This window comes from Cebus imitator, unplaced genomic scaffold, assembly GCF_001604975.1.
Source record: "Cebus imitator isolate Cc_AM_T3 unplaced genomic scaffold, Cebus_imitator-1.0 Scaffold243, whole genome shotgun sequence".
Classification (NCBI taxonomy): Eukaryota; Metazoa; Chordata; class Mammalia; order Primates; family Cebidae; genus Cebus; species Cebus imitator.
In genome coordinates, this window is record NW_016107558.1 from 378,566 (window position 1) to 405,137 (window position 26,572).

The window sequence follows — 26,572 nt, forward strand, 5'->3', positions numbered from 1 at the left end:
CATCAGATCTTGTGAGACTTACTCACTATCACAAGAACAGTACGGAAAAGACCTGCCCTCATGATTCAATTTCCTCCCACTGGGTCCCTCCCACAACACGTGGGAATTCAAGATAAGATTTGGGTGGGGACACAGCAAAACCATATTAGGGAGGGTCCCACGAGCCTGGGGTGGGAACTAGGCAGGGAAAAGGCAGGGACTTAAGGCAGACGCAGGAGAATCAGACAAAGAAAAAAGATGATGACTTAAGACAGAGGTGAAAACGTCAAGAAAAAAAATCCAACATCATAAAAACCCAATGCAGAACTGTCCAGGTGCAGCTGGCCCATTCTCTTTCAGCTGGCTGCTCTGCCTTATCTTTCAGAGTGTCCTGTCCGTTTAAATAAACTCTCTGCTTCCACTTTCCCTTCAAGTAAAGCTTTCTGCTGTCTTTGAACTGGCCAAAACCTTTCTCCCAAGGCTATTAAGGACTGAGGATTCCTGCACTTCTGGGCAACACTGTCTCCAGTTGAAGGAAGGCTCCATGTGCTCAAAATTTTAACTGGGTCACATATTAGAGCTTCAGTCTGGTGAAAACTGCTTGGCACCTAGTGAGTGCTCACTATGTATTTGTTCACTTAATGAAGTATGTGAAAAAGAAGCACAGGATAGAGTGAGAGCATGAAGCAGGGAGGCCCAACCAAATCTGGAGGCTCAGCATGGAAACTAAAGAGGAGAAGACAAGGAATAGTAAAGAAAGAAAGGGAAGAGAAGAAGGTGGGAGAATTTTCTTCAGAGAAAACAACTAATGGCAGCAAGCTCCAAGGAGGGAAGCTTGATCCTTCCTAAGGAATTAAAAATAGCTCTGGCCAGGGGAGTGGGAGGGTAGTGGCTGAAAGACAAGTAGGCAAAGGTCAGATCATGCAAGGTCTTGGAACCTTTATGGAGGCATTATAACTTTGCCCTAAGAACAATAGAAAACCACTGAAGGATTTCGATAGAGGAATGGTATGCTCAGATTTATGTTTTTTTAAGTGATTATAGGGGCAGTACGGTGGGGAAAAATAAATCCTAGGATTCTATAGTTTCCTTAACACTCAATTTAGCATTAAAAATGTCTGCCCAGAAGTTTCTTGAATTTGACTTATCTATACGGAAGAACTTCTGGGGAGAAGAATTTTAAGAACTAGGATGAGGTTATTGATAGAAGACATGAATTTTCATTCATTGGAAATAGTGGTAGGCAGAACTCTAAGATTACATTCTTCCTTGATTACTCACATGAATATGTCAACATTACATGGTAAAAAAGATTTGGCAAATGTAATTAAAGTAATTAATCAGTTCACTTTAAAAAGAGGAGGTGATCATAGTAGGCCTAACCTGATGACATGAGTTTAATCACTGCTGGGACGGGAAGTTCATGAAGCAAGGAACTAATAATGGCATCTATAAGCTGAGAATGCTCCCCAATCAGCAGCTAGGAAGAAAATGGGGATCTCAGTCCCACAGTTGCAAACTGAATTCTGGCAATAGCCTAAATAAGCTTGAAATTAGATTCTTCCCCTGAGGCTTCAAGAAAGAGCTCCACCCAGCAGACACCTACACTTCAGCCTTGTGAGTCTCCAGGCAGAGAAACCTGTTGAGCCCTCATGGACTTCTGACCTACAGAACTTTGATACAGTAAATGTCCCTAGTCTTAAACAAGTGAATACATGGTAATCTGTTATGCACAAATATAAACTGATAAGTACATCTGTAAACACTGTCTTAATGTGATCCTCTGAGAATAATTAGTTGAAATTATATTACTGTGTGTCTGTTAGGTTGTTTTGCTATATCTTAAAAAAGAAAGACTCATAGCCCATTTGGGCTGCTATAGCAAAGCGCTATAGACTAAGTGGCTTATAAATAACAGAAATTTATTTCTCACTGTTCTGGATGCTGGAACTCTGATATCAGAGTGCTAGCATTGTTGGGTTCTGGAGAGGCCGCTCTACCAGGTCACAGACTGCCATCTACTCACTGTATCTTCACGTGGTGGAAAGACAATAAGAGAGTTCTCTGGGCTCTCTTTTACTAGTTCACTAATTTTATTCTTGAGAACTCTACCCTCATAACTTAGTCACCTCCCAAGGGTCCCACCTCCGAATATTACCACGTTGGAGGTTAAAATTTCAACATATGAATTTGATAGGCTGGGTGGACACGAACATTCAATCCACAACAGAAAGCAATAATCATTTATTGAACTTTCTATTGTGGCGGTTTTCATTTTGCAAATACTCTCCTAAGAAGCATTTTTTTCACTTCTGCTCACTTTGCAAGTATTCTGCAGGATTGCATGAAGTGAAGAAGATGTTAAGGCCAGAAAATGTAAGGCATTGCTCCAGACCTTGATGCCACATCTTGTCCTCACTTGTCACCATCTCCTAATCCTGCAGGAAAGATCAGCCACCTCCACAAGCTAATCAATATAGTCACTTTTTCTGTGTGAAAAATAAAAGGCTGTGCCAACAAATTACTATCTCTCAGCTGCAGGTGATAAGAAAGCTTCTTTGCCTTGGCATTTGCTTATCATTGGCCAATAGGAACTGACATTTCATTACATACTAGACTATCCAACATTCTACTCCCTCCCATTTCCCATCCCATCACCTTTTGTCTAATTACTTTTAAATTCTACGTCTTTAAAATGCAGGCTTAAGAATTAATCTCTCAGATAATTACAGTCACTACATTTGATTAAAAATATCAGAAGAGACTGGGGAAAAAATGACTCTTCATTAGGGTGGAACAACATCTATCATAAATCCAGAATCTTGGTAATTTAACATTAATAAGAATTTTCTATGGCTTGTCTCACAATTTGGAGGAGGAGGCACGAGCAATGTTTTCAACAACCCAGTTTTCAGCATCCCGGTCCCCATCCATACTACCATCTGCTAGGGCCTCAGAGCCCTCCTCCGTATCTTCTGTAATTACTAAGGCTCTGAGGGAAAAATATGTCATAAATAAGGTAGAGAAAGAAGTCCACTTGTAACTTCTTTGGCCTAGAAGTGATGCACATCACTTCCATTTGCATTCTGCTGGCAAGAAACAATTACATAGTCACATCTAAATACAAAGGAGCTGAGAATTCTAACTTGGCCCTGTGCCCAGGAGGAAGTGAACATGGAAATTACTGAGTCCTAGCTCGGTATCCCCTACAATAGAACAAGATGAAATCTATGAATGATCCATAAATTTTGGTTATCACTGTTAGTGATTTGCCTTTATCATGGATTTAGAAATTACTACTGTTGCGTAACAAAACTTAGCACCATAAAGCAATTGTTTTATTAAGCTTTTGGATTTTGTGGGCTGCAAATTCAAAAAAAGGCACAGAGGAGATAGTTTGTTTCTGTTCTGTGATGTGTGGTGTCTTGGCAGGGGATGATTCAACAGCAAAGGGCTGGAATCACATAGAGGAGTCTGTATTCACAGGGCTGGCAGCTGATGTTGGCCATCAGTTAAAACCCCAAGTATAGCTATTTACCCAATGTATGACATTCAGGTGCTTGGACTTTTTCACCATGGAGTAGCCTCAGAGAGTCAAATTTCTCACATGGAAGCCCAGAGTTTCAAAAGCAAATGCCCCAGTGGACAGGCTATGTGTCCTTTTATGACCCATCTTCAGCCACTTCTGCTGTGCTCTACTGGTCTAAGAATTCCTAAGTCCACCCTAATTCAAAGAGAAGAGACATAGACCCAAATCCTAATGGGAAGTTGGTTACCAAGGTCACATTGCAGAGGGGTATGTGCAATAGGAGATACTGTGATGTCTAATTTTGGAAAATGTAATCTCCCACATACATTATCTTAGAATCACTGAAAGTCAGTGTTTGAAAGGACTTAGTACTTTATAGAACAAGAGTCAGCAAACAATAGCCCACTGCCAGTTTTTGTAAACAAGGTTTAACTGAAATACAGCCATGCCTATTTGTTAGCAAATGTGAGTCATTGCAAAAGATACCATATGACGTACAAAGGCAAAAGTTTTTATTATCTGGCCCTTTACAGAAAGAGTTTTCATCATCCGTAGATAGAATATCAATTAAACATATGGGCCGTGAAGAAAGTACTAGGTTTTTAAACCTCAGTTCTGAAAGTGGCCAGTTATGTGGCTTTGAACAAGCTGCTCAACTTCTCTAGGCTGCCATTTTCCCACCTTCATAATTGGGGAAACAGTAAAGTCTGTCATTGAATTGTGAGCATTACATGAAATAGTCAACGAAAAGGACCATAATAAGCATTCATAAATGCTAACTTGTGCTGTAGAATTACCTTAAAGTATCAGCTAGATCAAGTGTCTATTCAAGTCATATGCTCCAGGGTCATCTGCTGCAGATTTCAACTTATCTACTGATACAGGAAGTCCATTCTATCTTTAACCGTTTTATTAGAAATTTCTTCCCCCAGGTTGAAATCTGCCCCCTTATAGCTATATGCAATTAACCCTTGTCGTATCTCCTAAAGGCTCTGCAAAACATCTCTTCCAAATATTACGTTCTTTGAAAAGGATATCTCTGAATTTATCTTATCAGAACTACACATCTTTAGTTCTTTCAATTGCCTCTCCTAAGACTGAGTTTGCATCACTTTTCCACTTTAAAATCCCCCTTAGAAGGAAATATAAAGCATTTATCCAGAAATTAGCAAAAGATTTCAGGCCTGCAATAGATCTAGATCATTGTTTCCTAAATTCTCCATAGTACATTAATGATGTGTGTTTTGTGCTACTCAGTCTTTTTCTACCCTTCCTGCTGTAGAAGAGTTGATATCTTAGGATCCCGGGGTGGGTGCTTCTTGTTGCCTTTTTGTGTTCAATCTTACATAGCTCCAGCCTGTGGAAATCTTTCCAGATGTTGATAATGTAATTTAGACTGTCGACTACTCTTGCCAGCTTTATATCACACACACACACATATTTCAGAAGGCTCGATCCAAATCACTGGTAAATATTCCATCATGTTGAAATTAACACTATGAGTAATCCTGAATGCAATTCCAGCCACTGAATGTTACTTTAATAGTTGTATTTCTTCCTTCTTGGATTTCCATTGATCTTAATCACTATTTGTTCAATCATTCTCACTTGGGATGTCATTCCTCTTAGTGAAAGACGTTGGAAGCAAATATAAAGGAAAACATAAGCATTTGTGTTTCTCTTTTTCAATATTACACTTTAAATCAAGATATGTGTCTGTATTACTCAGGGGTCTCCAGAGAAACAAAACCAAGGGGAGAAAGAGATTGATTTTAAGGAATTGGCTCACATGATTGTGGAAGCTTGGTAAGTCCACAATCTTCAGGGCAGGTGGGCAAGATGGAGACCCAGGGATTTTGCTCACAGAATTCCTTCTTGCTCAGCAGAGGTCAGTCTTTGTTCTATTAACACCTTCATCCAATTGGATGAGGCCTATCCACATTATGGAAAGTAATTCACTTTAATCAAAGTCCATTGATTTCCAATGTTAATCGAATCCAAAAAACACCTTCACAGAAAGATCCAGAATAGTGTTTGACCAAATATCTGGGTGCCATGGTCCAGCCAAATTAAGTCGTAAAATTAAACATCAGAGTATCTCTCTTTATAATCTTTTTTCTTGCAATAGAAATAGCTAAGACTATTTGGTAATTAGTTATCTTATAATAGACGGTCTGTTGTATAAAACCACACTTAAGTGTGTGTCTGTCTGAGAAGGTAGTCATGGTAAAGTATAACAATGACTTTTGTTACTAAATATAAAAGTACAGTATCTTAACTGATTATTATCTGTACCTAAGAAAAAGATCAGTAGGGGGTGGGGATTGGGAAGAAGTGTGAATGCAACTCTGATTTTTAAGGTTAGCATCGCTGCAAGTTTCAGAATACAACTTTAAAGGTATGGATATGTTTATGTTCTTTAAAGCATTCGCCTATTTTTAAAATTTCACTTTTTGTATTTTAAATTTTTAAATTGATGTTTTAATTTCAAATGTTATTTCTTCACATGATTTTACAAGATTATTGAAACAAATGTCTATATAAATAAGATGTAAAAGCATGAAATGCTGGTTCAAAACAATGTTTGTAACAAAATGATACTAGAATATTTTTAAGCCAGCATGTTATCTGTGGAAACAAGATTTTATTGTACTAGTATTTTAGTTTTGGTTTGGTTTTGTTGAGACAGGGTCTTGCTCTGCTGCCCTGGTTGGAGTGCAGTGGTATAAACACAGCTCACTGCAGCAAGCCATCCTCCCACCTCAGCCTCCCAAGTAGCTGGGACTACAGGCACACACCACCACCCAGCTGATTTTTGTATTTTTTGTACAGATGAGATTTTGTCATGTTGCCCAGGCTGGTCGTGAACTCCTGGGCTCAAGCAATCCTCCCTCCTGGGCCTCCCAGGCATGAGCCATTGCACTCAGCTGTATTTCGGTTCTAAACTTTTATGAATCTAGGTTTTTAAAAAATGTGGTTTTATTTTTTGGCTAGCCATTTATAGTAAGTAGAAATTATTGATTTAAAGACTTTTAGAGATGTAAAGATGGTTTATAAGTCCTACTAATAATTCTTTTCTTGTGTGAAATTCACCGTTATCTTTTGTTCTATTTTTCCCTTTTCAGGTTTGGATGTGTGGAGGAGAAATGTTTGATGTTCCATGTTCTAGAGTTGGTCATATCTACAGGAAGTATGTTCCATACAAAGTTCCATCTGGGACCAGCCTGGCAAGAGTGAGTAACTCAGCATCAGAACAGACTGGGTTCGATATAGCTTTCTGTAAACAGAGTAACTAGCCTCACCCATGGTATATGTAATCTCTGTAAGCAAAGTAACCAGCCTCACCCATGGCATGTGTAATTTAAGACACAGTCTGAAAGAAGCTCTCCAGTGTAGAGAGAGCTCCTGTGTTTCTCACAGTCTTATTTCCATTGCTTAAAAAAGTATTAACTCTTATGCTATTTCCTGTTACAATTGTTTCAAAGCATTTTCACGTACATTATATTCAATCTTTACCATTGCCTTCTGAGGTCTGTGTTCTTATCTTTATTTCACAGATGGGAAAATGAAGTCTGAACTAGGTGGCTGTTCATTCTCACATGAAATAGCAGAGTAGGTCCGCGGACCTGGAGCAGCCAGCTCCCTCCACCCAAGTGGAGTGTAAAGGATGTGTAATAAGTCAGATGGAGAAACGGGGTAAATGGGAGATGGGAAAAGCTAGATACCCAAACTGTGCCTTCTTCTGTTTAATAACTAGGGCCAGCCTCAAATTCTACCCCATCCTCAACATTTCAAGGTTGGCTCAGTCTAAGATTTTTTTTCCAATATTGTTTTGAATTAAACCTTTCTTGTAAACCAGGTGCAAAGATGCTTTTCTCTTCTGCCCTTTGAAACATTTTTACGCATTTTTAGGAGAATGGACTCACAATACCATCTCCAAACAACACTGACAATTTCTCTGGTTTCCATATTACTTTCTTCAGGGCTGGGTCAGTTTTCATCACCATGATATGTACCTGCTACTGCTCAGAATCCAAATCTAGAAAAGGAATATTTTACCACATCTCTTTGCACACTGCTACCCTAGAAATCAACTGCTGAATTATTCATTTTGGTTGTTTTACAAATAAGGCTACAATATATAACTATTTGGATCTTTTATATAAGGTTCACATAATGAACTTTTGTAAAAATAAATAAACAAATTCACCAGGAATTATTAGCATATCAGTAACACAAAGGTAGAGCTTTGGTCTCTGTGAGTTACTGCTCTACTCCCGGGACCTAAAACAGGGCTTAGGGAACACTCAGATATTTGCTGAAAGAATTAACTAATCAGGAAATCTAAGAGAGGAAAATGCTTCAGATTTGAGTTGTTACTAAAACTTAAATACTTTGTTATGAGAATAACAAAATTTTCTTTTATAGTAAATCTTTGTCAACTCTCCATTTTTCTTTAGTCACATCCATATTCCCTAACAGCAACTAGATCTCCTAGTAATAACATTACATTACACACACCTTGAAGAGAAATACAGGCTAAGTATCCCTTATCCAAAATGCTTGGGACCAGGAATGTTTCAGATCTTCAGATTTTTTTTCCAGATTTTGGGATATTCACATATACATAATGAGATGTCTTGGGGATGAAACCCAAGTCTAAACACAAAATTTATTTATGTTTCATATACAACTTATATACGTGGCCTGAGAGTAATTTTATATAATATTTTTAATAATTTTGTGCATGAAGCCACATTAGTGTTAGTTTGATGTTCTTATAAGTGTGGAATTTTCTACTTGTCACATCATGTTAGCACTCAAAGAATTTTGGATTGTGGAGCATTTTGGATTTTGTATTTTCAGATTAGGGATGTTCAACCTGTCATATTCTTCCTTCCCTAACTAAATTAAAAATTTAATTTGATGCTAACAACATAGTACTCTAAGTATCTGTAGAAATATAATACTTGAAATGAAAAAGTCACAAAATCATAAAGTAATTAAACGACTACATCTTGGGTAAGGAAATATGGTTTGATTTAGTCATAAGACTTAAGACACATGAATCAGAAAACAAGATTTCACAGGAAAGTAAATGATTGAACAATTTAGAGCACATGTCACCAATCAGCCAAGTAGATATGATAAATCTTAGCAGTTTAAAATATCATAAAGATAACTATCATTTCTCATGTATCCGATTTTACTCACTCATATGCTCCCCTGCTTGTGCTCTGAAAAGAACCATTCACTTGTAAGAAAATGGGTGCGTGTGTGCTTGGTTCATAGTCCAAAGTAGAGTGTAAAAGCTTGCAGCGGGCGGAAAATGTTGTGCTGATCCAAAAGGACTATTTTCAAAAAATAAAACTGTTCATATAGTTTCAAGAAAGAAATAAAGCACTTTTTCAAGGACTGTCAAATGTAGAGAAACTGGGGTTGGCACATAAAACTTCCAAGAAAAAGTGAATATTTATTCAAATGAAAAAAGTCCATAATTCTGAATTTTAATCTTTCCCACTCAAATTTTACTTCAGGGTTCATTTTTATTTTTTTCTAAACTGCTAGAGCAATCAGAAAGTCATAAATATTGAAGCTTGCCTGTCACTCTGAGGAAGATTTTATGTTTTTTTTTTTTAAGTTTAAAAAAAGTACATTAAAATGAAAACAATTCTGATGTTTTGTGAGAGCACCTCAACTACCTTGCTACACACTACATTATTACATATCATCAAAAATGATGAGAGACTTTATGTATGCTTCAAATGCAGGGTCACGCCTACTCGATTGGTATTTTTATCTTTCAGCCTCATCAGGAAATGGAGATGAAGGTGGAGACTTTACTCCAAAGGCTTGTTTTCTTACTCTACAAAACTCATTTAATTCTTCAAAAATGTGCACTTTTCACATTGATGATTCCAATTTGTGGTTCCAAAAGACTCCTCAACTCTATAAACACACAGAGAGACACACAAATGTGTGAACGGCCTTAAACAGCATACTGTTGGTGTATAACATAGAAATACATTTTAAAAATTAGTTACTTAGTACCTTCTATTTTCCCAGCATTAGAATCTGGTTGAAAGAGACAAGATATCCATCTATGAAACTGTTAGATGACAGTACAAGACAAGCAATTGCTTAAATGTATCATAAAGATATGTACAAGTAGAGGGAAGAGGAGGAAGTAGCACTGTGGCTGTGACCTTCTTCGGTCCTCTCAAATTACAGGACTTGAAAGAGAACCTTCAAGAATATGTCCACTGAATTAGCAAGTTTCATATAACAGTGGTTCCCAAACTCAGGGTGAATGACGAGAGCCAATTCCTAGCCAACATTTCACCCAGCCTCTGTGAACTAAGAAAAACAATAATCCCAAAACTAAACCTGTTCAACTTAATAACATCTTTTTTATACACAAACTGTAAGGATTTTTTTTTTCATTTTTTTATGACAGAGTGCAAGATAGTAAATTTTTGTTAGCGCCCTTATTTGGCAAAAACAAAAATTAGCATCACTACATCGTTTCCCACAAAATGTAAAAAGTTAGGACACCGGAACTTACACTTCAGCTTCATCTGGAAATCAGAGTATTCACTTGTCATTAATAAGCCTAAACAGTGTTACTGAGTCAGCTCGGGGCTAATGTCAGTACACGGGGACACTGTTGTGGGGTCTTGTCACCAGGAACAAGCAGCAAGTCCCTGAGGGCAGGGGTGCCCATGTCTAGAGTTGCAGAGAGACTAGAAAGACACCAGGGCTGTGGTGACAGTCATTCCTTTTTCATCCCTTCTTGCTCACAGAAGTGTGAGCAGCTCCTCAGCAAAGGTCCACTGAGTGACGCTTTGCACAGCCAGAGGAGAATGAGTGGCAAATAGGTGAGAGAATCTCAAAGAAGAGATTCTTCTCTTCATTCTGACAGGTTTCGATGTGAGCCAAGCACTCTGCTGAAGGAGCCGTTATTACTGGCACCTGTGGGGACGGTTCACAAATCCCTCTGTGAATGGCAGTGTGTTTGGGGGCAGTCAAAGCCACTGGATCTGTGACAGGTGGCTGTGATAGCTGGGACATGTCAGAGGTGGAAAGCAGTCACCCCGTGGCTAAGTATACCACCTGATTGCCGCACACCAGTGGTCTTCATGGGCACAACTTGGCCCATGAGAGTTTCCCCGGAGTGTCACTACCTGTAGTGCTGCCCTGCAGAGTGTGAGTGAGGCAGTCCTCCAAGTGCAGACAGCCACCCTCACCAACAGGAGACAAGGTTAGAACCAACCCTTACCCCAAGTCTATAAGAAACACCGGAGAGACTGGGTGCAGTGGCTCATGCCTGAAATCCCAGCACTTTGGGAGGCCGAGGCAGGTGGATCACAAAGTCAGGAGACGGAGACCATCCTGGCTAACATGGTGAAACTCCGTCTCTACTAAAAGTACAAAAAATCAGCCAGGTGTCGTGGCATGAGCCTGTAGTCCCAGCTACTTAGGAGGCTGAGGCAAGAGAATTGCTTGAATCCAGGAGTTGGAGATTGCAGTGAACCAAGGTTGCACCACTGCATGACAGAGCTAGACTCCATCTCAAAAAAAAAAAAAAAAAAAAAAAAAAAAAAAAAAAAAAAAAAAAAAAAAAAAAAAAAAAAAAAAAAAAAATAGAAAACAGAAACACCAGAGAATGCAAATCAGGGGACTGTATACTTCTGTATTTCACCTCTGACATAGTATCAGTAATTTTTTCATTCTAAAATTTCATCTTGCATTTTATGGGAACCATTCAAGAACCTGGGAGACTTTACATTTTTTTCTAGTTTCAGGATAGGAGCTAAAATGGAAGTCAAACCTCATAAAAGTCAAATTGCACAGGCTGCTTCCCAGGTCCTGAAAATGTTAACTTAGAGTAAAAGTGTTAGAGGTTAAATGGTAAAGGAGTAGAGCTGGAACTATGAACTGAGGTCTGTCTGTTCAAGGTTCGTGCTCTTCGCCATAGCGTCCCTTCTAGAGTGCTTGAGACAAACTGGAGCAGCCTGGGCATCTCTGGCAGGGCATCAGTTTAGCAAAGTACCAAGCAGACATGAGCAGGCAGAGAGTTACAGAGGGTGTGCATGGGGCCAGTGGAGCGAGACTATGCATGGGCACTGCAGCCAGCCTTGGAGGACCCCGGATGCAGATTGCAGTGTTAACCTTCACTCCCTGACTGTAGGATCTTGGCCATGAAGTGTTAGGATAAAAATAGAAGAGTTAAAATAGAAAGATCAACCAACAAATAATTATTAAAATGGAGAAGGCTAAAGAAAGTCACATGTCAAATGCAAGGAGCGTTTGTAAAAAGAAAATTTGTAAGAGATTTTCATTGACTTGCTACACCCTGTATGGAGGTGGAGCTCACGTGTGACTATGAGTTTTCCATCCCTGTATGGAGGTGGAGCTCACGTGTGACTATGAGTTTTCCATCTCGGCATCCCAGAGAAAATAGCATCAATATAAAAAAAAAGGAAAGTGAAGAAGAGGAAAGGGGAAGAGGCTGAGATTGGTTTTAGATAAGATTAAGTGACAGCTTGGGACAGCCAGATCTGGGGAGGTACCCACAGACTTGCATCTAGAATTCTGAGAGCACACAAAAACTTCTGCCAGATTTTCTTTGGCAAATAAGTTTTTACTTCTGAAGAAAAAAAAATGCTTACTGTGCCAGTCACTATGCTAGACGCTGGAAGTTTAAGTGATGAACAAGTCAAACACAAATCTTAACTCCTCTTAATAAATGATCTTGACAGTAACACAGAGTCCACACCGTACACCAATTTATACACTCCAATGCCAGAATATTGTGAGGATGAGGAAAAGTTAAATAAAAATAGTAAAGCTCATTATGTAATGAAATCTGTATCTTATATAGTTCACTTATTTGGAAACTGTTTTTTAATAGACTGTCATATTGTAATTGAAATTATGATTTAACAAAAGAGGAAATATATGTCCTATATAGCATATAGAATTATTTTATATATAGTGATACATATTTGATATTAACAAATTATGCCTAATGACCCTAACGGCTAATCTACATATAAGTTGCAAACCTTTTTGACTTCATACATTTACGTAGGGTTTCCTAGCAAAGTGTAATGACCTTTGACGATTTCAGATGGTTATTATGCTTCACAGGCACAAGGTTCTAAGTCTGAGTTCTGAGGCAGAATGGTGGCTGTGCCTCTGTCAGCTGTGAAACGACTTCTTCATGTACTTCCCAAGATGCCTTTCTTCCTTCCTGTGCCGTCTCTCTGGTGACATCCAGCTCTGCTGATTCCATAGATCATCTCAGACTCTTGAAAATGGTGGAGGTTGGGAGAGGCATAGAGAAAGGGAGGAGGAGGGGGAAGGCTTCAATGTAGAAGCCAGACCACCCCACGTTAATTAATGAATGCTTCTTCATAGCTGACCGTGGTGTCAGCATTCCTGTCTGAAATAGCTGAAATAAAAGAGCACAATGTCAGGCATATGCAGCTCGCCTTTGTTTATGTCAGAAAAATCTGTCAGTCAAGGAAAAACATTAACAGTGTGATATCTGAAAATAAAATCGCCAAGAAGCAAATAAAGTATGGTGATGAATGGGAAATATGCACTCCCTCAAATTGACCTTTCTCTCCTGATGACTGTAAATCACTGTACTCTCTTAGGCTGCCCAGCAAATAAGAGCTGGAGCACAACAACCTCGACACCAGCAACAGCAGCACTCTCTCTCCTACTCTTAAAACTACAGGGTTCAGATGCTCTATTGGAAACTATCATTGAGTTCAGGGGCGTGGTGGCCTATCGTGGGCTTTCTCCAAAAAGCAGGAAACGATGGATCTTCCCTCAAGACTCAGCCTTTATAAACAGCTAGGACTTTTGTGCAGAGGCAATTCTTCCAAAAACAATAACTTTCTCTAACTCTTCCTTAAAATATATCCTAAAGGGCAATAAGGCTGTCTAATACTTGTGGTCAGAACTAAAGATGATTCCCATACTGCAATTAATGTTTGCTTCTCTCCCTACTTGGCCACAGGTTAAAATATAATCCTTCAGGCCAGGTATAGTGGCTCATGCCTATAATCCCAGTGTTTCAGGAGGCTGAAGCAGGAGGATCACTTGAGGTCAGGAACTTGAAAACAGGCTGGGCAACATAGCAAGACCGCAGCTTTAAAAGGAATTTTTTTTTAAGTTAGCTGGGTGTGGTGGCATGCGCCTACAGTCCCAGCTACTTGGAAGCCTGAGGAGGAAGAATTGCTTGATCCCAGGAAGTCAAGCCTGCAGTGAGTCATGATCAAGCTACTGCCCTCCAGCGTGGGTAACCATGTGAGACCCTGCATCAAAAATAAAACAGAACAACATAAAATGTAATATCTTCTGTTCAGAAGGAACTTTTAATTTTAAAACTTAAGGCATCTTCCAGAAATAATGCTTCTTTATTCTCCATGATTGATATCCTCTCTAAAAGTCAATCATAAATTTATGTGACAATAATGATTCAATAAATCATTAAAATACCCTGAGTTCATCGCATGCTACGAAGATAAATGTCATCTGTAGCCTCAGAGAAGGCTTAGGCTAGATAAGTTCTATTAATAAATATTTATCAAGTGCCTACTATGTGCCAGGCAGAAATGCACACAGCATGCTACGTATCCTAAGCAAATAGCATTGGGCTTTGCCAGTTAGATCAAGCTGTCCCTTTGTGATGTGATGTCACCTCACCTTGAGGCATCCCCCTATACTGGGGATGAGTTTCTGGTAGACAATGCCGGTTGTCTCACTCACCCTTCAATCCTATCTCCTTTTTGAACACTGGGCATTTCTTGCTTGTGTTACATGTGAAAAAAATAAGGCAAAGGGAAGCCATTCTGTCAGCCAAGGGCCCACAGAAAATAAATGAGAAAATAGGAAACACAAATTTATTCTCCACTTGAACATCATCTACTACCTTAATTCATAATCCAGTGGCATCAGAATTTTTAAACTATCTGTATATTTTGTTAGTTTAAAAAATAACAATAGAATCCTATGTTGTTTTTGAAAATTTTAAGCAATATGGAGGTAAAGCATAGATTTTTTTTTCATATCAAACATAGACGCTAAAAAAGAAAGCAAAATAGCAAATTGCTGGCATGTACAGTCTTTTGCCATTTGGCAGTATCATGAAAAAAATATGTGAGGTAAAGACAATATTATTTTCATACTTAGCAACTTCCCACAAAACATCACAAAATATTTTTTTATTATTATTATTTTTTACAGACAGGGTTTCACTCTGTTGCCCAGGCTGGAGTGCAGTGATGCAATCCGTGCTCACTGCAGCCTGGAATGCTCAAGCCATCTTCCACTGCAGCCTCCTGAGTAGCTGGGACTACAGGTACATGCCACCACACCTGGCTAGTTTTTGTATTTTTGGTAGAGACCGGGTCTCACTACATTGCCAAGGTTGGTCTTGAACTCCAGGAGGCCCCAAGCAATCCTCCAACCCTGACCTCCCAAAGTTCCAGGATTACAGGCATGAGCCATCATGTACAGCCCTAAAACTATTTTTTAAGTTTAGTTTCTTCCTACTTATTTACTCTACATATTTTTTTCCTCGGAATCTCTCACAGAGGTATGTTTTGCCCAACATTAAGGAATTTTGCTCAATTTAAATTTTTCAAATATTCCATGGTGCTTTTCCAAGTTTCAGCTCAGCTATGACTTGTGAATCAATTATCAGATGGTTTCCATTGTGCAAAACAGAGCTTATAATTGAGTCAGGTAGTCCCCAAGCTGTGGGGACAATATTAAGCATTTCTTGAGCCATCACATGAGGACTAAGATTTCACATTAGCTTTTGTTTATGCCTATTGGAGTATTTTATAGTGTAAATAGAATATCTGAATAGTGATCCCAGATAATTGCATAATAACAAGCTATCATGATTAATCATTACTTTCACTTTGTCATTCTTAATGAATTAAAATGGGATTTATCTTTCACTTCCTATGGTATCTTTTCCAGTTTGTTTTTGGTTATTCTTTGTCCTACCTAGAGACCTTGGCATTTCAGGCTGTTATTGAGCATTTATATAACTTCCTTTTTTCAAAGCACTTGAGAAACAAACTACATGGTGAGACCAGTTTGTGGACTAGAGAGGATTTTAATTGCATTTTTATCATTATCCCCATTAGAACTGAATATTTCCCTGTATTCACAACTCCACTAGAGCCTCATAAAGGAGAACACTAGCTCAGACAAAATAGGTTCCTGCTGCTACAAAATTAAGCTGCTAAAATTTAAGCAAACTCAAATATTTTAGCATGCCATAATCTCATTAACCAGAAATGCAACTCTTGCAAAGGGGAGTAGAGCTGGCTGTTTAATAAATGCCTCCCAGGACCCCAATCCCATGTCTAAGCCATGGGAGCACCTGGATGATAGGGACTCATTTCATGGAATTAGCTTCTTCCCATGAGATCTGTGAATGCACAGTACTACTGTACTTGGGGCCTCTGCTATTTCATTCCCATTGCAATCCTCCGTGTTTCCAATGGTTCCATTTCCAACTGCAATTCCAGCCCAAGTGTATCTGCTTTTTAGTGCCAGTGAAGATAGAGAAAGTAGTTCCAGTTGCTATTTTGTAAACTGAGAAATGTCCAAAAACAAAATGGCAGCTTCGTGGTGTGTAGATGCTTCTGGGTGTTCTAATTCTGAAAACAGCTTATAGAAATAAAATTTTACGGATTACTTACAACTTGGACAGATATAATTTTCAATCTAAGACCCCTGTAATGGGCATGTAGAAACATAGGGGTTTTATTTTCTGCCTGTTTGAAAGCATGGGAAATAAAACAAGGTCTATTAATAACAACTGATACAAATGCTATAGCACCATTTAGTTTAACCACAGTTTGTTTAAATGCTTGCTGTGGCTGTTCTTGTGAGAGAAATAAACTCTTGATAATCTCTTTGGTGATGGTTAGAAAATGCTAGTTGTGATTTATAAAAAATAGTAAATGGATTAATGACAATCACGTAGAAATAAGGTCATACTTCCTTTTATACCTAAGTTATGATGACATGAGGCACCATTGGCTTGATGACTGGGAAGTGCACCATTCAGATTGTCTCTGAACCATCTCTAGACATCCCCAAAAGCCTCCATCGCATATGCTTGGGCACACACTTGTCAGAAGTGTACCCACGCTGCACTGCCCTGGATTTGCCTCTTTTGTTTCTGCTTTAACTTCTCTCTGTCTCTTGCCCATGGAGCTGTAGGAGAAATCAAACCTCCACCATCATTCACAAAAGCATCAACTACTCACTCACAGTGCTGAGTCTGGAGGAACCAAGACTTCAGTCATTAACGTGCCAGAACTTCTCTGGGTCCTGGGTAGACTCAGGGTGGTTGTCTCCTACCTGTGGGCCAGGCTTACTCACCTGGACACAAATGACCTGTGTTTCCATGGTTTCTCCTCAACAGTTCCAGATTCTGATTATCTCCACTTTCCCAGGGTTTCAAAAATTCAAACACATAAAATTATTCTAGAAAATTCTGACCCTCAAACCCAGCCAAAACAAACAAATACAATCTTAAGGGATACATAAAAATTAGCAACCATACTTTCACTTTAGTCCTATTATCATTTTTTTTTTTTTTTTTTACTTCCCAGGGTAGGGCATAACAGGCATTGCAGCTTTCTCCTGATTCTCTTGGATGACTTGCCAGCACCAAGTCATGAGGATACTCAAGCAGCCCTGTAGAATGGCCCATGTAGAGAAAGAAACCAAACCCTCTTACTCAGCACCCATAGCAAGCACCACTAGCCACCTTGAAAAAAGATCTTCCAGCCCCCATCAAAGGATTAAGATTACTGCTACCTCAGCCAAAATCTGACTGGAAGTCATGAAAAATCTGATCCAGATTGTACAGTCTGTTTCATCCACAAGTTTGGGAATTGACCCCCAGAAACTGTGAAGGATAAAAAAGTTTGCTACGGTTTTAAGCTGCTCAGGGTGTGAGATAAAGTGATATTTATCAATAGATAATTAATACAGTTGTTTATGCTTAATAGTCCTTCATTGGCAAAATTCAGCCCAATTTTATCTTCAGGGACATGATTACCTCAGGTGGCACGCTTGAAGCTCAAAAATTAGGCAAGGTTGTACCCCAAAGGACACTCTTCACAGAATGGAAATCCAGCTCACAGAATGTGAGTAAAAAACACAAATCATACATCTGATAATTGCTTAATATCCAGACTACAGAAAGAACTCCTACAACTTAGCAACAAACACACAACCTGATGGATATATGCAAGAATCAATTTCTGGAAGAGAATAGAGAGCCAGAAATAGATTCTTGCAAATGGTCAATTGATTTACGTAAAGATATAAAGGTATACAGTGGAGAAAATATTTTCTTCAATAATCAGTGCTAAGACATTAAGATGTTACTATCCAGAGAAATTAACAAACTTCAATCTATATATAGTACCATATACAAAAATTAACGCAGAATCAATTATAGGCTTTAAATGTAAAGGATACAATTATAACATTTCTAGAATACAGAAACAAAGAAGAATAATATTTGTGAGGTTAGGCAAAATTTTCTTAGGTATGACACCACAGAAGAAATTGACAAATTGAACTTCATTGAAATTAAAACCACCTAGTCTTCAAAGACACTGTTCAGATAATAAAAAGATAATGACTGAAAAGAGATATTTGCAAATCACATTTCTGGCCAAAGGTTCATATCCATAATACATAAAGAATTCTCAAATTTTAATAATAAGAAATACAGCCCAAATTTTTAAATGGGTAAATGATTTAAAAGATATTTTACCAAAGAAGATATGCAGGTGGCAAATAAGGACATGAAAAAATGATTAACATCATTAGTCATTAGGAAAATATAAATTAAAACCACAATGAGATACTACTACATGCTTTTTTAGCGGCCAGAATTAAAAATATTGACCACACCAAGTGTTGGAGCAACTGGAAATCTCATACAATGCTGATGGGAATGTAAAATGATACAACCATTTTGGAAAACAATTCAGATGTTTCTTTAAAAGTTAGACACATACCTAGAGCACAACCTAGCCATTCCACTTCAAGATCTTTATCCAGGAGAAATGAAGGCAAATGCTCATAAAAGACTTGTACAAGACTGTTCATACAGTTTTATTTGTAATAGCCCAAAACTAGAAATAACCCAAGTGTTCATCAACAGGTAAATGGATAAACAAATTGTAGTTTTTTTTTCATGTGATGGAATACAGTAAGAATGGGCTGGGCATGGTGACTCATGCCTGTAATCCCAGCACTTTGGGAAGCTTGAGACAGGTGGATCACTTGAGGTCAGGAATTCGAGCCCAACCTAGCCAACATGGTGAAACCCCGTCTCTACTACAGAAATACAAAATTAGTTGGGCATGCTGGCATGCACTCAAGAGGCTGAAGCAGGAGAATCATTTGAATCCAGGAGGAGCTGAGATCACACCATTGCACTCCAGGGTGGACAAAAAGAGTGAAACTCCATCTCAAAAAAAAAAAAAAAAAGAACACAATAAGAATGAATATATGCAGCTACATGGATAAAGATCAAAATACTTATACTGAGTGAAAGAAGGCAGACAAAAAGAACACATACTGTATGATTCTATTTATATAAAACTCTAAGAAAATACAAATTAAACTATGGTGAAAAAAAAGTTTATCAGTGGTTGTCTGGGGACATAGAAAGGAGATTGGGAAAGGGATTTCAAAGAGGCATGAAGAAACCTTTGCAGGTGATGGACATGTTCCTTATCTTGATAGTGCTGATGGTTCTACTAACACAATATACACATATGTCAACATATACCAAACTATTCACTTTAAATATGAGCAGTTTCTTGTATATCAACTATTCTCAATAAAGCTGATTTTAAAATTAGGCTTACCAGCATTTTTAAGACATATTGTTAGCTCATTTGGGGATTTTGTTTGTTTGTCTTATATCTAAAGACTACATTAAACGCTATCATAAACGCCGCCATAGATATTCAAAATATTTGGACAAAAACACAATAGAGACATAAAATCAAAGAGAAAGCTAACCCTTATTTATGAAAGTCCAAAGAAGATAACCACCTGCAAACAGCTCACACAGCCTTGGGGAAGAAGAAAGAGGAAATTGCCTGTCAGAGAAGCTCCCTTTGTTGGACTAGATTAGCCTCTCCTTAGGTTGAAAGTTTCCCACTGACTTCAAAGAAGTGCTCAGATCAGAGAAATGTAGAGCTAGGCTGAATAATTGTAGTGAGGTTGGGGCTGTCTTAAAGAGATTCTCTTTTGAGCTGTACCCAAGATGACATTATCATATTATCAATGATAAAATCGTTGTGGGGTCGGACTACGGGGCCACAAAAGCACTCTTAAGCATCAAAGAGGAGATAAGAAATACATTCATATAAAAGCAGAAATTTAAAAATCATGGGATGTGATTTCCTTACTGTTAGAGTGACTGTGACAAATTAGAAACTTTTTCTGCGTGGGATTGGCTTTACTAGTTATCACCAGTTTCAGGGGAAAAAAGCATATATATATATGTATATTTTTCCCCTGAACCTGGTGATAACTAGCAAAGCCAGTTTTATATATATATGTGTGTGTGTGTGTGTGTGTATGCGTGTGTGTGTGTTTGTGTGTGTGTATGAAGAAAGAGAAGTCACTGTAGCCCAATCAACCATAATACAATAGCTTAATATTGACACAAGCACAATTTGTGAAGCAGGATCTTGTCAATATACATGTATAATCACACCCTGCACAAAGAAATAGAAACACTCTACTGAGGTGAGATGGCCCAAATAATACAAATACAGTTGAGTCACAAATCATAAGCTGAGAAACTGAACAGGGATTGAATAGTTTAGCAGTAAAATCTAAAATGGTGTTGCTGGTAAAAATAATAATAATAATTAGTGGATAGATTTATGCAGTTTCACAAACCAGCAGGAAAGAATTGAACTATCTGTTTTCCTCCTGCTGTACACTAACAGTGATCAGTCAAGCTGGAAATATGTTCTTATGAACTGAGCTAGAAATATGATTCAATGTTCCTGGTAAAATATTAATTCAAAGACCTGATGAGTATTAGAATTAAGGAAAGATTTAGTGTTGGATAGCACAAAAAAAACAAGACTTGAATTCCAAAGCCCTCTAATGTAAGGCTGAATGTGTTGAGTGTGTTAATAAATATTTGAGTAACACAGAAAGGAGAGATTAATGCCAGCTTGGGTTGAATAGAGGAACATATGTGATACACAAAGAACCACAGACAAATGACATAAAAATAGAGAATTCTGTCAACGTCTTGTACGTAGAAGATCCTCTGAATAACACTTTTAATTTCATTTATCATCCAAGAAGATGAAGGTTTGCCAATTTTTAAAATAGAGGAACTCTTCATTTGCTTTCTACCCCAAAAAATACATAGTAGCTATCTTTACCAGTATCGTGCATGATTCCCATACTGGGTACACCCCCAGCAGATGAAAACCTCTTGAATCCAACGTGAATGGGTTTGGGTCCTCTCTTCCAGTCTCCCTTGTCCACACTAAACATGGAACCTAGACAAAAGCCTACTCAGATGTACAGAAACAGAAAGCCTTCACCTACTTATTTTCACACTGAGGTTAGCATTAAGCCCTAAAAACAGTTCATTCCGGCCATGCTGAGCCTCACCTCTAGCTACCAATTAGCCCTACTGTTCCTTAAATTCTGTGACTGCTTCCCTATTTGCTTCACAGATAGAGGGCCAGCAGGATCCCACCTCTTAGAAAACAAGCAGCAGTGGGATTGTGTGTTTATATTGTATAACCTGTGTGTTATGGCAGGCTTTTCAGCAGAGAACTGCCTGAAACTCCTCTGGAATAATTTCCACAGAAGCAAAACATTCTTTACGTATTTGCAATAACAACACATGCCAGATTCTGCATAGATGGTCACTGGATGAATTAAAAAACATTCATAGAGCACATTATATGCAAATTGCATACATCAGGAATAGGACTGCCATATTTAGCAAGTAAAAATACAGTATGCCTCACTAAATTTGAATTTCAGATAAATGACAAATAATTTAGTATAAGTATGTCCCATATAACATTAATAATGTAAGTATCAATTATATTTACAAATTGATATGATTTGGCTGTGACCTCACAAAAATCTCATCTTGAATTGTAGCTCTTATTTCCTTTTGGAGAATTATCCTGTTCAGCAATCCATTTTTGTTATGGAAAGGTAGCCCGCCAGGCATGGTGGTTTACACCTGTAATCCCAGCACTCTGGGAAGCCGAGGTGGGTGGATCACAAGGTCAGGGGATTGAGACCATCCTGGCTAATACGGTGAAATCCTTTACTAAAAATACAAAAATTTAGCAGGGCGTGGTAGCACACTCCTCTAGTCCCAGCTACGCAGGAGGCTGAGGCAGGAGAATCACTTGAACCCGGGAGGCAGAGGTTGCAGTGAGCAAGATCATGCCACTGCACTCCAGCCTGGGTGACAGAGCAAGACTCCAGCTCCAAAAAAGAAAAAAAGAAAAAGAAAAGAAAAGGTAGCCAACATAGTTTGTCCAGAATAAGTAAGGACAAACAATGAGAAAGGTGAATTGTCAGGCATGAAAAGGGTGAAGAAATTGTGACATTCTGGTACAGCCCTACAAAAGAGGTATGAGAGATTTTTGAGTTGGGCAGAACCATAGCAGGAAGCTAAAAGATGGTGAAAATTTTAGCCAGCAAGAAAGTCCCTTTAGCACTCAAGGGAAAAGAACCCAAGTGGTGAAATACTTCATCTTACATCATCATCTGTGCTATCTTGTTACCTAAGTCTCTGCCACTGCACAGAAATCTTCAGTAAAAGTTATGCCCAGCTGATGTACAGAGAGGCATTTAAAAGATGAGGGAAAATATCTGTGCACCCCATTCAAGTCTCTGCAGGACAGAAGGTACATAGCAAGCTGGGGGCAAGAGGCCTGTAGGAGAGAAAGATCACAAACAGAAAATTGAAGTGAAGGATGAATGTGTGACACCTCTGGGAATCCGCAGAAATCTTCAGAACAGGCGTGATATTGTGCTGGCCTGGAGCCAGAACCTGAGCAACGCTATTTTTATAAAATGCAAAACTGTTTTTAAATAAGTTGCAATGGCTGCCCCATTCTCCTCACAATAACTACTGTTCTTGGCCGCTGTAAATAGAACTGCTAGTTTGTTCTGCAAAACTATGTAAAGCTGCTTACCTTTTCTTATCAGTAACTGCTAAAATCTGTGACTTCTATCACCACCCAGACAATGTGTAAACAAATGTATATCTTGACTTGTGTAAACAAATGTATATCTTGACTTCTGTAAACCACTGGGGTAACAAACAGAATGACAAAAGTCCCCTAGACCTTGGAATGTCCGGAGACCACTGCCCTTGTCTCCACCCAGGAGGTGAATTACAGAATCCCCTGGACCTTGGAATGTCCGGAGACCTCCGCCCTTGTCTCCGCCCAGGAGGTGAATCACAGAATCCCCAAGCCCTTGGAATATCCGAAACATTTTCATCCCCATCCCTGCTCCTCACCCCCACACCCAAGGTGATTTTTCGGGTATAAAAAGTCGTGGCACCCTCCTTTTGACACCACAGGTTGGAGAGACGTGAGTCCTCTGTGGTCGCCGGCATAATAAATGACCCTGCAATCTGGCATACTTTTGTCTTGGTGCTAACTTTCTACGCTCGGTCCAATACAACACAGAGACATGTGATTTGAAGTTAAAGCACTTTTACTTAAATCTCAAAAAACCAAAAATCCCAGCTAACACCTGGCTCTGTGTATATAAGGCAACCTCTAAAGGTGCAACATCTGATAGTTCAAGAGTAAATGATTACATGTATAGATCTCCCAACATTCATGCTTGACTCTCTGTTACCAGAGGAGTAAAACTTCAGTCGGATTGCCTGGTTCCCACACCAGGAGTCGAGCCCAAGCCCGGGCTGCCTGGGTGAAAACCAGGAATCCTAACTGCTAGGCCTGGCTCGGAGGCTCTTGGCCTTTCTAGCTCTGAAGAATGGGGACAGGGGCCCCAGAGGCACGGTGAGTTTAACCGTTGTAATAAAAATCGTGGACCCAGAGAGTTTTGTGGAAGAGCGATTTATTAGACAGAGAGAGAGAGAGAAGGCAGATCCCACGCTGTCATGGGAGGAGAACCCAGAGAGGGAATCTGTTCAGGTAAGAGCAACTGAAGTTTTAACCCTTGAGTTATTCCCTCTCCATTCATGTTCTCATCCAGACTTCCTCAGGATTGATTGATCTTTGACTCTGATACCGGATTGGCTATTTGTTTTACAACCCTGAATCACAGAGCCCCCTCCTCCATGAGCTGTGGTGGGAATTTAGGGGACAAAAGCCCAACCCAGCTGGAAGATAGATAAAGAAATTTACCTGGCCGGGGTGGAGGAAGTGCTCAAAGAGGCTAGTCGCCTGAGGCAGGGAGCCAGGAAATTCCCATACTTGAAACCACGCCCCTCACGGACCCAGGAAGAGAAGTTTCTTTAACACAGTCCCACATTTCGTTCCCCTTGATCCTTTTTTTGAAAATCTTAGTACCTCCACCAATGTTCATGTAATCTCAGAGAAAGATAGGACTACTCAGATTGATTTATTTTCTCTTTTACCAACTCTGGCACGAGCTGTTATTGGGATGTTTCCATTTCATGATTCTGCACATGTTTACACAGCCATAAGTGTTTAACTGAGAAATATTGCTTCGCTCCGACTTCACTATCTCTGTGTATGTGAATGTGTAGTATGCGTGCTCATGTATAAACACCCCAACGAACTCCAATGAGCATATGATCTTACTATATCCTGGAGTGGGTCAATTTATTCTATAATCTATAAAACACAATGAAACTATCTTTTTGCAACTGTTTGCAATCTTTCTCAGCTGTGGTACCAATGTTTTCCCAAAAACTGAGTACCGATTTATGATCCCAGTGAAAATTAACACAATGTTTTATTATTTCCAGAATAATGACCTCAGAAAGATTTTATTTAGCCAGCAACCTGGATGGTTGAGGAATAAGGGCTATTCCTTGAATATAATAATTGACACTAGAAAGTTTCCCTCCTGATATGAAATTTCAGATAACAGAGCATCTATAATCCAAAATGTCTAATAAGCCAATGTGGACATTAGAGAATGGTCACAATGTTTTATTTATGTTTAAATGCTTATGTTACAGTCATAGCTAGAGGGAAACTTGCTATTGCCATCTTTGCAATTATTATGTTGTTTCTGTTTTACTATCTATTGTAAAACTACAAAAAAAGGAATTGATGAATTCACATGATCCTTGGAATATGTTCATGATCCCACTGCTTGCTTTGGAGTGGTTTTCTGGGGAGTTGTTTGTTTGTTTGTTTTGAGACAGAGTTTCACTTTTATTGCTCAGGCTGGAGTGCTGTGGCATGATCTCAGCTCACTGCAAACTCCGCCTCCCAGGTTTAAGTGGTTCTCCTGCCTCAGCCTCCCAAGTAGCTGGAATTACAGGCGTCTGGCACCACACCTGGCTAGTGTGTGTGTGTGTGTGTGTGTGTGTGTGTGTGTGTGTAGCAGAGATGTGGTTTCACCATATTGGCCACACTGGTCTGGAACTCCTGACCTTAGGTGATCCATCCGCCTCAGCCTTCCAAAGTGCTGAGATTACAGGCATGAGCCACCATGCCTGGCCACTTTGGAATGCTTGAGAAATCAGCACACCTGGTGTCTTTCAACTTGAAAAGGACATGATGATGCAGAGCCACCTGGCTAGTTCCCTAGTTAACTATACTAGAGCATACTTGACCTTTGGTGACAGCTTTCCAACATGCTGACTCCTGCCTCTTTCACTTATTGATGTTGCCTATTCTGGTTAGCATTTATCATGATCATCTGAGCCGTTTCCCATTGACTGCACCAGAGTTAGTTTCTCTATGGGTTTTGCAATAATTGCCATGTCTATTTCAAAAACCCAAAGCAACAAAAATCTACCATTTAGCAACAGCACTTGTTTTTAATTGTTCCTATTTCAGCGCTTTTATCAATAGATACTTACGCACACTATGAATTTGTTCACATTCATTTCATCATATGGTCTATCATTAATTCAATAATTAGCTTGCCCAGATTAGCACACACATGTTTCTGGAATCACTCAAGATGCTAGACCTTTTAAGCAAAAAACAGATCTATCCCTAACTTCATGGCATGTATAGTCTAAAAGTGCTTACTTATTCAAGTCAAAGCAGAGTCCTTAATGACAGATCATTTTTGCAAGCTACCAGAATTTTAAAGCCATGATTTTTCTCAAGAAAATCACTTTCTCATTATTCCTGGGTCATTTGCTTCTGCTTTTTGCTATTCCCCTAACTGTATTCATTTTCACTTATCAGAGAGGTGTAAATTGATGAAAATTAAATATTTCCACTTTATTTAATATTGCAGTTTAGGGTAAAAGATTGGAACTACAGCCTAAAATCAATTTTGAATACAACTAATTTTTTTCATTCTAATCCTAATTTAGAAATTTTGCCTTAGGACAAGTGAAATAGAATGCATTTCATACAGAATATTTTTCAAAATGAAATGAAAATAGTAAGATGATATTAGACTCACATTGAGATTTTGTGTATATATGTAGTACACAGTGCCATCCCAGAGCAGGACTCTGAAGACATCATCTGTTTCCTTTCTGGTCCCCAAATGAATCAGGTGATTCTGAACTGGTGTCAAGGGCTAGAATATTACAAAACCATGTTGACTTTGATTATCTGTTAAGGTAAACCGGAGTCCAAGGAGCAGAAAATGTTATGGGCCAGGCAATGCTGATGGGATGGTAGGGCGCATGGCAATGGCAGATAATAATCTCTCAGGGAACAATTCTTACACTTTCATGGTCATTCTCCTATCTTCCTACCTATGTACCAGGCATCTTAAAAGGAAAGGAACACAGAGGGAACTGAGAAATCAGAGTTTTCTTTGTGGCTCTGTCTCTTT

At 38.9% G+C, this 26,572-nt stretch overlaps 1 protein-coding gene across 1 annotated transcript in view; it reads left to right on the forward strand.

Annotated features, from left to right (window-relative positions):
- The window catches only part of GALNTL6 (polypeptide N-acetylgalactosaminyltransferase like 6), a 232,000-nt gene that overhangs the window by 118,094 nt on the left and 87,334 nt on the right, over positions 1-26,572 (forward strand). Inside the window, exon 4 of the mRNA XM_017498515.1 lies at positions 6,634-6,741. Within this exon, the coding sequence (XP_017354004.1) occupies positions 6,634-6,741 (108 nt within the window). The remainder of the gene's footprint in view (positions 1-6,633; positions 6,742-26,572) is intronic.